We start from the raw sequence: 12,688 nt of genomic DNA, 5'->3' as shown, positions 1-12,688 counted from the left end.
TTACTAGATTTCTACTCACGAGTAAACTACCACCTCCAATGGAAAGAAGATCCCATAAAATTGGGGATATGGCTGAATAAGTTTGAGTTTACATGTAAACTGCGGATACAGATAGCAATGTCAAAAAAACATCTCTTAAATCTATTCGAAAAATAGTTAATTATATTTTTAACCTATTATTTTGACCTATTATAATTTGATGATTCTTAATAACGTTTCTACATTATTTCTTTTCATAAAAATTATTGTTATTTGTTATAAAAATTATTTTATACTATAATGTTGTACATGCATTCTTATAATATTTTGTATTTTTACTTTTTTAGGGTGTTGCGTACAAAAACCGTCGTTGTGCTATGTGTAGACGTGAAATTCCACCAGAGTTCCTAGACCATCCACAGCTGGTAAATGGAATACAGGATATTTGTAAAACAAAAACCACCGAAGATGGTTATCAGTGGTTTTATGAAGGCCGAAATGGTGAGTCAATATTTTGATATAATTTCTCAACTTAAAAATAATATTTATCTAAACAAATACCCACCCACACACACAGGGGGATGGTGGGCCTATGATTCTCGTTCCGTTATTGAAATTGAAGAGGCTTTTCAAGCCTCTCCAACTACTAATTATGATATACTCATATGTGGTTCAATGTATACAATTGATTTCAATGAAATGATTCAATTCGCAAAAGATTCTCCTCATCGAAAGAGAAAAATTCAACGTGGAAAAAATTTCCCATCTAAAGGCGTTGCAGGGATTTCAAAACCTTTTTGAGAATTATCTAATGATTCAGTTCATATATTGAATAAAAATAATATTTCGTTTATTGCAAAAGAATTTATATTACTGTTATAAGAACTTTGTTGAATGAAAACCATGTTTTTTGTTTTTTTTTTTATGATTTCGTTATATGCATTAAAAATAACTTAATTTTGATTAACTATGGATTATGTTTTATTTATTTAAACCCAAAATGGAAATCTTTGATTTTTTTTAAGTAACTCTGCTCGTTAAGAGTTCGCAACTTTTAACTTAATTCCACATTAGCTCAGGACCAATGTTCTATAACTCCATGCGATAAACATCCATTTTCATTGGAATTATCAATGTAAATTCTGTAAGTGTGTTTGAGCAGCACTAAAAATTGTTCCTATTACTATATAAGTATCCTACCTTAAAATATTATAGAATTAACATGTCTGTTAATTTAAATATTCAAATGTTAAATGTGGACCAATTCTAAATCAGCATTTTTAAAAACCATCAACAAATACGTTTGAAAATTTTAACCTTACTACTCGCCTAGTTTTCAACAAGTGATCAAATGAAATGAAAAAGTTTACGAATTCAAAGATATAGTGCCTAGCTACACAGTGATTTTCCAATTGCCTTCCCAGTGAGGTTGTAGGCAAGAATTTCTATTCTGTTTGTTCCAGTCGGAAAAGTTATCGACTGTTAAAGTAGCAGATACGCGTTGATGCGATAAAATTAATTTGGTTTCAATTTTCAGAATATCGATTCAATAATTACAGAATATGGGTCCTGAGGGTCGATTCCCGTTCTGTGATATTTTTAAATGAAAAAAAAAAATTCACAGCTTCACAATAAATTCGATTCTAGATTTGTGAAAAAATGAAAATAAATGTCACTTCACAGCTTCACAGATCGGGACTTGACCCTCTGCATAGATATTAGACAGAATTAAAACATTATCGTTTGCACGCTCGCAAAAAGATGAGTTTAATGGGTCTGGCCACAATGGCGGACCGAGAAATATTTTTTTTTTTTTTACTCAACATCAAAAAGTGTTTCAAGAATAACAACATTTTATTTGAAAATATTAAAAAAATGGCGCCGTGATGTTGGTAGCCGTGAAGGGCCTCAACGCAATACGCTTGGTAATTGTCCCACCAGGTTATGGTACATCTGAATAAAGCAAACAAAAATCAGGTTATTCTTAAGTAATGTGATGTACAATGTTGCGTAGCCGTTTTTTATTTGGGCCATTAGAAAAATTATGGTGAGCCGAAAAAATATTTTTTAAATTTTTTTACCAACATTTTTCAAGCAAAAACATCAATATAAAAAAAAATAATCAAGCTATCAAAAAAATCCTTAACTTTATTGTAGATAATGTTTTCAAAAATGTTCAGTACAAATTTGAAAGCAATCGGACAAAAAATGTACTTTAGAGATAATCGCAAAAGAAATGGAGTCGACCGCCCGCAGTTGCTTTATCTTCCTGTCGAAAAATGCGTGTTACGGAGGCCGGTTATAGCTATCATTGAAATCAACCCGGTAAAATTTGAATGGATATTTGACTGTGTTTCCTTTTGATAGAAAGGCAAATTATGAATTGATCGATTGGAAATTATACAAAGAATTTTTTTGACGAAAAAAAGTTTAATTGAACTGTTATTTTTTGCTATAAATGTATTTTACTATTTCCCTGACGGAAATTAATTTCCCTGAACAGTTGATTCATTACGTCAAAAAATGAAATGAATCGTTCCCAAAATTGGTCTTCCAATTTCACATAATTCCAATGAAACCTGTGAGATAAAATTTATCGGCTGGATATACCAGGAAAACTGCTAGAAATTTTCATTGATTGCTAAAAACGACCTGTAAAAAAATTCAATGATTGGTTTTAATGATGAAAACCAATTCGTCAATTTTGAGTGTTTCGATACGCAAAAGGTTCTAAAATGCTCGTTATATTAAAAGGCATAATTAAAGCCAAATTTAAAAACAATGGACACAAACAAATTCCAGGGTGGCCACAACCCTTTTCGGTTTTGAGCTTGAGTTCAATGAAAGCCAATATATGAAATAAAAAAAAAAATTGCACTGAATTAGACCGTTTCCGTTGTTATAATAATGATATTGATATTTATGTTTAATTTTGTTTGTATTTTTCTTTCAGGTTGGTGGCAATACGATGATCGTACAAGTCAAGACATCGAAGAAGCTTATAAAAAAGGCGAAAAATCATGTACAATCCTTGTAGCTGGCTACGTGTACGTAGTTGATTTTGAAGGAATGCTCCAACAACGCCAAAACGAACCATCACGTCGACGCCACGTCAAACGTGATCTCGCCTCAATACCCAAAAAAGGTGTTGCTGGATTACGCATTGAAGGCAACACAGTTGCCACCGATACAAATTTCGCCTCTCAAGTCTACCATAGTCGTCAGATGGGTTTCAATTCAGTTGACGATGCAAATCGTGCAATGGCCGCTGTACCAAGTGGTGGTGGTGATTTCGACGACGATCATCATCTTCCCCTACACACTCAACCTCATCGTTCTCTTGGCCAACAACTACCAATGCCAAATGGTAGTGGTGGCAGTGGAACGAGTAGTAGTGCGAGTGATTTCATATCCACAGTAGCTGCAACTGATGCTGCAATTCGAATAGCTAGCGATATAATTGGCTCAACACTGGCCCATGCCGATGAGATATCACGTCTAGATGCAAGTAGACAACTCAGCAATAGTATTAATTCAATCAATAGCAACACCAGCAGCAGTGGATTGGGAATGGTGACAAATTTAATTGGTGGCGAAGGATCTTCAACTTCATCATCTCAACAACATGCACAAGGTAATCGTGAACTTTTAAATGTAGCCGAAGAGCTATTGGATGTTAGTTCCAATACGCTCTCGAATGCAGATCAACATACAATTGATCTATTTGAGCAAACTTTAAATGATTTCCATTTGTTGACACTGCGGAATATCATTGATTCAAGTGAAAGTGATGATGATGACAACGACCAGCTTTTACTGTAGAATAGAATGTAAATGTAAGAAATTAATATTGTATAGGTCTGCTTATTAGGTATTATATTATATTTTATTTATTTATTTATTTATCTTTATATAATTATTTTTTCTTATAGTTTTTTTTTGTTGCTCAATATTACTACCCATTGTGTGTTTGATATATTTTTACACAAACCAAATGTATCTAATGTGTAGAAAATTTTTGTAATGGAGATATGTGGTTCAATGGACAAGTGTCTTTTTTGGGAAAAAAGTAGGATTCCTCCATTTTAAAAAATATTTCCGAAAGAATCTTTATTCATATGGAAGTTTTCCTAGCAAACTGAATTGTTACTCATCATGAAAGCAATAAAATAAACTTTTTACATCCGTTGCAAAACGCCCTTTGGTAAGGGAAACAATTTCAAAAATGAACTGAAGTGCGTATAATAATGCAATCTTCAATTAATGTTGTATTTAATTCGTCATTAATTTATATTATGTATTTCACTATAAAATTTTCATTATAATATTTATTTTATTGACAGTCTGATTTTTTTTCACTAACTGAATGTCGATAAAATGCATTCGCTCTAAAACTGGCAAGACTTTTTATTCTTCGGGGCTTTCTACCACTTTCACTTTTTTTTTGTTTTCACTAACTGCTGTATATCCCCAAGTAAAAAATTTAAAAAGTTTAAAAAGTAGTGGATAATTTCAGAGCAGAAATTAATTAAGTGTTATCATAAGAACTTTTAATATTTACTTGTGACGAAACGTGTTTAATTTCTACATTTTCAAAATAAACTTTTTTAAAAGGTTTGAAAAATAGTTCAGTAGGTAGATTTTTTTTTTTAAATGCAGTTGAGAAAAGCAGAGGTTCTTAAAAAATCCTTATATTTGATATCAGCGTTGAAAAGCATGGTACACATTTTTCTACTGAGCGCCACTTTGTTGGTTATGTGTGATAAGTGTTCACACAAGACGACTTTTGTTCAAGTTGGTAGGATTTTTTGGTTAAAAAAACTATACACTAGCGAAATTTATTTACCTAACGTTGACTGTTTTCTCAATTTAAATACTACTAAGTGCACTTCCTTACCAAATACACTTATCATTGGTTGTAAGATTAATCCTTTATCTAAATATTTTTAACTTGTAGATCGTAGATCCCAAAATGTTAAAGTATTGAGGCGAATTCTTGTCTTCTTCCTTGATCTGAATATTTTTCCATTAGTGAATCTTTAGGCGTGTCAATTTTAATCTCGTTCTCGGTTCACGGTTAATAGATTCACTTTTGAGCAAGTTTTGTCAAATTTGGACTTTTTTAATCGTAAGTCGTATTTATTTCGCAAAAAACGGTTCAACAAAATTCCAAAACAGTTCACAAAATTTTAGTACACTTTAAATTGAAAAATAGTCAAGCAAATATCAAGGCTTTCTAAAAAGCTATCAAGTTGGTATAATTTCTTATCGAATCATCATATAATAAAACGGCGAACACTTATTTTGTGGTACAAAACAACTGGAATATCTATTTGAAAATGACACATGAAAATTCCAATCAACTAGAATGAAATGTCAAATGAAATATGAAACTTATTGCTCCTCGAGGTCATCCATCTGGTCGTGGGTTGAAATAGGCAACAAGTTGTTGAGAATTTTCAACTCCGCTGACAACTCCTTCCACTCTAATCAAATTGCTTGGTTTCTTGTTGTTGTGCCCGATGGTTGTGGGCTTGTGTCTGGATCATTGGTTACGATACCAGGTGGGGGATTAGTCATAGACTCCTCCACACTCTCTGTTGGCTCGGTGCTCCGAGGCCTACACCGAGAGAATGTTTCGTTTTTATTCTCTATATTTTTTGGGCCAACAGTTTTTAGTCATGTAGGGCTGGCAACCCCAAATGTCTATGTGCTTGAGAGCCCAACCTCTTCCGATTATACAGGTTAAATGCCACCCTTAGGTGTGAAGGCAGGTACATGAAGTTGGTAATAAATTACCTCGTTCTCACAGATAACCCAAATAGCCTATCTCTGTTAGCCGTTACTCTTTTAACCATCGTCAGAAATTGCACCTTGTTCAGGTACAACAAATCATATGGTCTACTCGAGTGCACTTCTATGACTTAAATTTGGACTTTTTAAGTCGTAACCCGTATTTATTTCGTAAAAAAACGGTTTAACAAAATATCAAAGCAGTTCACATTAGATTGAAAACTTGAAAAATTTTAAAACAAATATCGAGGCTTTCTATAAAGCTATCAAGTTGGTATAATGTCTTGTTGAAATAAACATAAAATGCCTTGAAGCTCTCTGTATCACTTCCTTCGGCTATAAAAAAAGACTGGCTACTTATATTTTGTTATCACTTAGTTTTCATCCTGGTACTACTTTAATTTACTTCCTTTTTATCTAAAAACTTGAAAAATTTTAAAACAAATATCGAGGCTTTCTATAAAGCTATCAAGTTGGTATAATGTCTTGTCGAAATAAACATAAAATGCCTTGAGGCTCTCTGTATCACTTCCTTCGGCAATAAAAAAAGATTAGCTACTTTTGTTATCACTTAGTTTTCATCCTGATACTATTTTAATTCACTTCCTTTTTATTTAAATGTTTTTACTTTAATGCATCCTCAAGTGTGTCATTTATAATCCGGTTCACGGTCGATTGATTCGATTCTGAGCAACTTCTGTTAAATTTGGACTTTTTTAGTCGTAACCCGTATTTATTTCGTAAAAAAACGGTTCAACAAAATTCCAAAGCAGTTTAAATTTAATTGAAAACTTGAAAGATTTTAAAACAAATATCGAGGCTTTCTATAAAGCTATCAAGTTGGTAAAAGTCTTGTCGAAATAAACATAAAATGCCTTGAGGCTCTCTGAACCACTTCTTTCGGCAATAAAAAAAGATCAGCTACTTTTATTTTGTTATCACTTAGTTTTCATCCTGATACTATTTTAATTTACTTCCTTTTTATCTAAAAACTTGAAAAAAAGCTATCAAGTTGGTAAAAGTCTTGTCGAAATAAACATAAAATGCCTTGAGGCTCTCTGCACCACTTCCTTCGGCTATAAAAAAAGACTGGCTACTTTTATTTTGTTATCACTTAGTTTTCATCCTGATACTATTTTAATTTACTTCCTTTTTATCTAAAAACACGAAAAATTTTAAAACAAATATCGGGGCTTTCTATAAAGCTATCAAGTTGGTAAAAGTCTTGTCGAAATAAACATAAAATGCCTTGAGGCTCTCTGTACCACTTCTTTCGGCTATAAAAAAAGACTATCTACTTTTATTTTGTTATCACTTAGTGTTCATTCTGATACTATTTTAATTCACTTCCTTTTTATTTAAATGTTTTTATGCATCCTCAAGTGTGTTATTTATAATCCGGTTCACGGTCGATTGATTCGATTCTGAGCAACTTCTCTTAAATTTGGACTTTTTAAGTCGTAACCTGTTTTTATTTCATAAAAAAAAAAACGGTTCAACAAAATTCCAAAGCAGTTCACATTAAATTGAAAACATGAACAATTTTAAAACAAATATCGAGGCTTTCTATAAAGCTATCAAGTTGGTATAATGTCTTGTTGAAATAAACATAAAATTCCTTGAGGCTCTCTGTATCACTCCCTTCCGCTATAATTAAAGGCTGGATCAAGAACGTACCTTTTGACGGCAAAAAATTTTCCCTTCCCTGGCCGAGCGCGTCTAGATGTCTTCTTCATGTAATATAAATTGGATTCGGCGACAAGGGTTCGCAGTTCGATTCCTGGTTCTGATGCTAATTTTTTTTTATTAATTTGATTATTCACACATACGGCAAAATTATTTATTTCTAACCTACCTTTGATTTTTTAATCGTCAATTAGACTATCAGAAGAATAAATTTAAATATAAAAAACAATTTTATTAGAAGGAATAAGCCTTAACTATTTAGTGTATTTTATTTTATTTAGTTAGCTTACTCTGGCAGTACTCGTTTATTTTGTGTAATCACTGATGATGGGTATTGTTAGGACAAAGCTCTCATTTTAATCTTGAATTGTTGTCTTTCTTTTACTATTTGGACCGGTTTGCCCACCAACAGATTTTGTGTGGAGGATTTTAATTTTGTTTTGGAGCGTGTATTTTGTGATTTCTCGCCCATATTTTAATGTATTTTTTTCTATCTATAACAAAGGTTATAACCTTTATGTAAATATTGTTTTCTTTAATATTAAAGGAATCATTCTCCACTTCTCACATTTTTCTTGGTTTCTTATTTATTTAAAGAACTGTTAAATTTTTAATCACTTTAACGCTTGAACTGCACTGTTGAAAGTTGTGCACTCAACTCAATGTAAATTGGTGGTGCCTCTCGCTGATCGTTTGCCAATGTAGACGATCAATAGATCTTGCCACACACCCGGGTGTTTATAATTTATTTGTTGGACCACTGTGTCACTTCAAGCACTTCTTTACTGTTTCTCATCATGAAGGTTAGTTTATTACCTCAAAATATTATTCTTAATTATAATTTTTCAAAAAGTGATTCACCTCTTGTATTTATGTCTGTACTGCCTTATTGTAGATGATGGGCATTTGAAAAGTTCTTCAAAAAGTGGGGGCGAAGAATTAAAATTAAATATTTCATATAAATACGCTGTGAGTTTCGTAAAATTTATTTAAACTTTAAATGATTGATACCCGCGAAAAGCATAACTTAAAATCTTATATTTGCATCGCAGCCTGTCAGTGGATCCGATTCTTACCGATTTCTGCTACTTGTTCGTTAAACGTTACTTAAACATTTTAAATGCGTGTCGGACTAATTGGAAGTTGCACCATCTTGTTGATTTGAAAGAAATTGTCTTTCGGCGTAATGCTGGATAGAAAAACTCTCCCAGGTGCTTATAATTTATTTGTTGGACCACTGTGTCACTTCAAGCACTTTTTTACTGTTTCTGGTAATGAAGGTTGGTTTCTCACCTCAAAATGTTATCCATAATTATAATTTCAAAAATTGATTTACCTCTTGTATTTATATCTGTACTGCCTTATTGTAGATGATTGGCATTTGCATCGCAGCCTGTCAGTAAATCCGAAAAAAAGGCTTGTCTCTCGTAACCGCTTCTGTTAATCCGTCTGCTGCAATTAGTTTAGTTTGAAGGTAACTGATTTTAACTGCACCTTTCTCAATTGCTTCTCGGATAAAATGGTACTTATAATCCATATGCTTGGTTCTTGATTGCTTGCCTCCATAGTTTGCGATTTGTTGTGCACTCTGGTTGCCGCAATAGATCATAGTAGGCTCTGCCATATTAACTTTTAGTTCTTCTAATAGAAAACGTTCTGCATAAGCTTCTTTGGCAGCTTCAGATAGTGCAATATATTCTGCCTCTGCGCTAGACGTTGCTACTGTTCGTTGCTTTTTTGGATTCCCAGCTGATAGCAGGTCCTGAAAGTATAAAACAGAAACCGGTTTGAGACTTTCTATCGTTTATGTTTTCAGCCCAACTCGCGTCAACATAGCCTATCAAGGGCATATTAGTTTTACGAAAAATTAGTTTTGCATTTTTCGTGAAATTAAGATAACGCATTAAATGGATCACTCTCCCACACATATTTGAAAGAAATTCTCATTCGGCGTAATACTGGATAGAAAAACTCTCCCGGGTGTTTAATTTATTTGTTGGCCCACTGTGTCACTTCAAGCACTTTTTTACTGTTTCTGGGGCATTTGCATCGCAGCCTATCAGTAGATCCGAACCTTTATTTCTTTTGGTTTGTTATTTAAATTTAATTATAACTTAATATAAATTTCATTTGATTTTATTTTATATTAAAAAAACTTGATCTTTAAGTGTATTTTTACATCTAAAGCAAAAAAAAAAAAAAAGAAACGAGAAGAAAGCCAGAAAAAAGTTATATGATCCCCCAAGCATTATCTTTCAAAAACTCAAAATCGCGGATTAAAATTTTATTCGGTCGCAAAAAACTAACAAATTCCCTATAGCTAATAGGCCTATTACCCTAGAAAATTGTTCGCCTACCAAAGATCGAATCACGAAGCGAAATAAAATGCCTGGAAGAATACACCTGGGATATCTGCCTATATATAAATTCTTAAATTTGTTTTCTATGGGGAAAAAAGTAAGCTTTTTTCTTTTCGTTTTTTTTACACATACAAAACAAAACATTGTTAAGAGAAAAGAAAAATTGAATTTAAATTTGGAAAATTTAAGAAAATGGATCTGTGTCCAGTCTAGGAAGTTGGATGGAGCTTTGTCCAATCCAAGACGTTGGATGGAGCTTTGTCCAATCCAAGAGCGAAGATATGATGTCTCCGCTCTTTTTTTATTGTTTCTTTTTTTTTTCTCGTCAAGGGGAAAACATACAGGTTTAGAAAATTATAACCTTTCACAATGAAAATGTTTTTTCTTGGAATCTGTTGAGTAGGAGAATTAACGTAAGTTTGGTTGTCCCTCTGAAAATTAATAACAATTAAAATAACTTGTACAAAGTCAGATCTTGCGTGTGTCATCATAGTCCAGTAAATAAAGGAGTTTTACCCTACAAAAGGTCCGGTAGTTCTAAATTTTTGATATGTTGTTAGGTATGGTTAGTAGATAGAAAAACCAAATTTCCACAACCACGCCCCCTCCGCCCCCTTCAGCATCACCGAAAAACCATAGAAATCTGGCACTTTTTTCACTTTTATGCCCATAACTTTCTTCTGGTGCATTTTATTGAAAAAAAGTTGTTGGTAGACTTGTAGAAAACATAATTTCCTACGAAAATGACCTTGGTAGTATTTTTATACATCCAAAAACAACGAAGTTATGAAGCTTCCAAAAACATGTAAAATTTCGGATTTTGCAATATTTTCAGTTTCTTGTCACTTAACAGTGCTATAACTCTTTAACAATTGACTTTTACGCAAAAGTCTTCATAATCAATCTTATAGACAATTTAATTACCTAAAATAAAATGTAACCCACTTTGATTTTGTGAATCAAATAACCGAGTTAGGGCTAAAATAGTAAAAAAGTATTTTTGGTAGTTTTAGAAAATTTTTTAATTATCCATTAAATGAAGGATTTGAATCCCACAAAAAGTCGGGTGGTTCTTATTCTATATTTAATCAGGTTCTAATGGTAGATTGAAAAAAAAATTCATAGCCACGCCCCCTCCGCCCCCTTAACCATACCCCAAAAACCAATTCTGCATTTTTTCAGTTTTATGCCCATAGCTTCCTTCTGGTCATTTAAATGTGAAAAATTAATGTGCAAAATTGTAGAACACAAAATTTTCTACAACTTGCACATCCAATATCCACCAAACTAAGAATTTTCAAAAAAAAGTTACAATTTCCGTTTTTCTTTATTTTCAGTTTCTTACCTGTTTACAGCGCTATAACTTCCCAATTTTTAATTTTTAGCCAAAAATCCTTTTGTAGGGAATTCATTTGCATAACTTTATTATTTTGATAAGAACCAGGTAATAGTAAGTGTTTTTATTTAATAAAAGTCGTATTTCTTAATAACCTAGTTTAATATCTCATGCGCTTATAAAGCGGTGGGCTATGAGTGGACGAAGGTAAAAGAATTGCGTTATGAGGGGAAGGGGTAGCAGGTGGGGAAATATAGAAGTAATAGGTGGAGTTGAAGATGGTGAATTATGAGAAAAGTTGGCTTCGTTGAATTTTTCTTCAAATTGATCGATGATATCTGATCTTCTTCGTCGACATCTTCATAAAAAATTCAAGTGGACGATTTTGACAGGATTGTCCACAGCAAAAATTACAGAATGTGGAACATTTAAGTCCCTCTTTCCTGCATCTGCCAGCTCCCATGCATCTAGGCACATAGGTATTTGCATGACACAGCTTTCATCAATTTTTGGGGAGCAGGATCTTGCACAGTTTTAATGGGTTGCAATACGTGGCATCCTCTCGTCCAGCCCCATTTCAGAGGTTTTTCTCAATACCCATCCACGCCATGATCTGGTGATAAGTCCGGAGGAAATGAAAGTGTGCTGGATCTGTTGTACGCGGTAGTTTGCACAAATTAAGTTAGTTGAACTGCTCATAAATTTGAAATATCGAAGAGAGCTTAGAGATATGACTACTGTCCTCTCCATATAAAGCCAACAAGATATGTTCTTCCGCCTCCGATACTTTCTGATCTCTGGCATTTGGGTCCTTAGCTTCTCTGCAGCTTCAAGAGCAGAGGGGTTTTTGAAACATTTTGCAAAATTTGTTTTTTTCCGAAAACAAAGATGTTTGAGGTGGTGTCACATTCACTTATGGCATGAATGAGACGTTCTCCATAGAATTGAATGTGAAAAATGGAGAATTCATCAGATAAATTGATCCTCCCAGGTTTTCGAAGGTACATACACGTTCTCTGCCCTAGGTATAGTAAGTCGATGTCTTCCTCAAAAATCTTTGAAACTCTATGGTACCTGCTTTAGATACTAATTCTGGCGCAACTGGAAGAAAGCATCCTTACGTTCGAGTTGAATCAGGGGTGGTTGTGGTTGCATGATAGTAGAAACTTAAAGTAGCTGCGCCTCGTGGTGATTTGATGAAAAGCCAAGGGATGTAATCATATAAATGAGAAGCTCAGGACCTTCCTATACATATACACTTATTCTTGTTTGAAGGGGGAAAGGAAGGATCGGGGACGAGCAGCAGCTTTAACAGCATGGGATAAGGCCAAACATTTCCTTTTCCATTTATCCAAAGGGCCACTCTTATTCTTCAGTATTACAGTTTCAAAAAATAGAGGATGGGTAAGGGTACTCATCTGTATTGTAAACTTTAGACCGAATGACTTCCAAAACTGTGCCTGCGGCTGCTTTGACTACTCTCAACCTTTTAACCTTCTCCATACTTCTTAGGCAAACAGGATTTGACTGTTTT

The 12,688-nt window shown here is 33.4% G+C and overlaps 1 protein-coding gene across 3 annotated transcripts in view; it reads left to right on the top strand.

The window, feature by feature from the left end:
- Nucleotides 1-12,688, top strand: part of LOC129908619 (E3 ubiquitin-protein ligase rnf146) — a 28,472-nt gene that overhangs the window by 6,739 nt on the left and 9,045 nt on the right. For 2 of the 3 annotated variants that reach the window (XM_055985265.1, XM_055985264.1), the window contains exons 3-4: nucleotides 327-480; nucleotides 2,933-3,613. In XM_055985265.1, coding sequence (XP_055841240.1) covers nucleotides 327-480; nucleotides 2,933-3,613 — 835 coding nt within the window. Of the gene's footprint in view, nucleotides 1-326; nucleotides 481-2,932; nucleotides 7,712-12,688 lie in introns of those variants that run through there. The other variant, XM_055985263.1, reaches the window with a different exon arrangement.

This window comes from Episyrphus balteatus, chromosome 2 (genome assembly GCF_945859705.1).
Source record: "Episyrphus balteatus chromosome 2, idEpiBalt1.1, whole genome shotgun sequence".
NCBI classification, from domain to species: domain Eukaryota; kingdom Metazoa; phylum Arthropoda; class Insecta; order Diptera; family Syrphidae; genus Episyrphus; species Episyrphus balteatus.
Note: the sequence above shows the minus strand (reverse complement) of the source record. Positions and strands in the feature narration are given on the sequence as shown.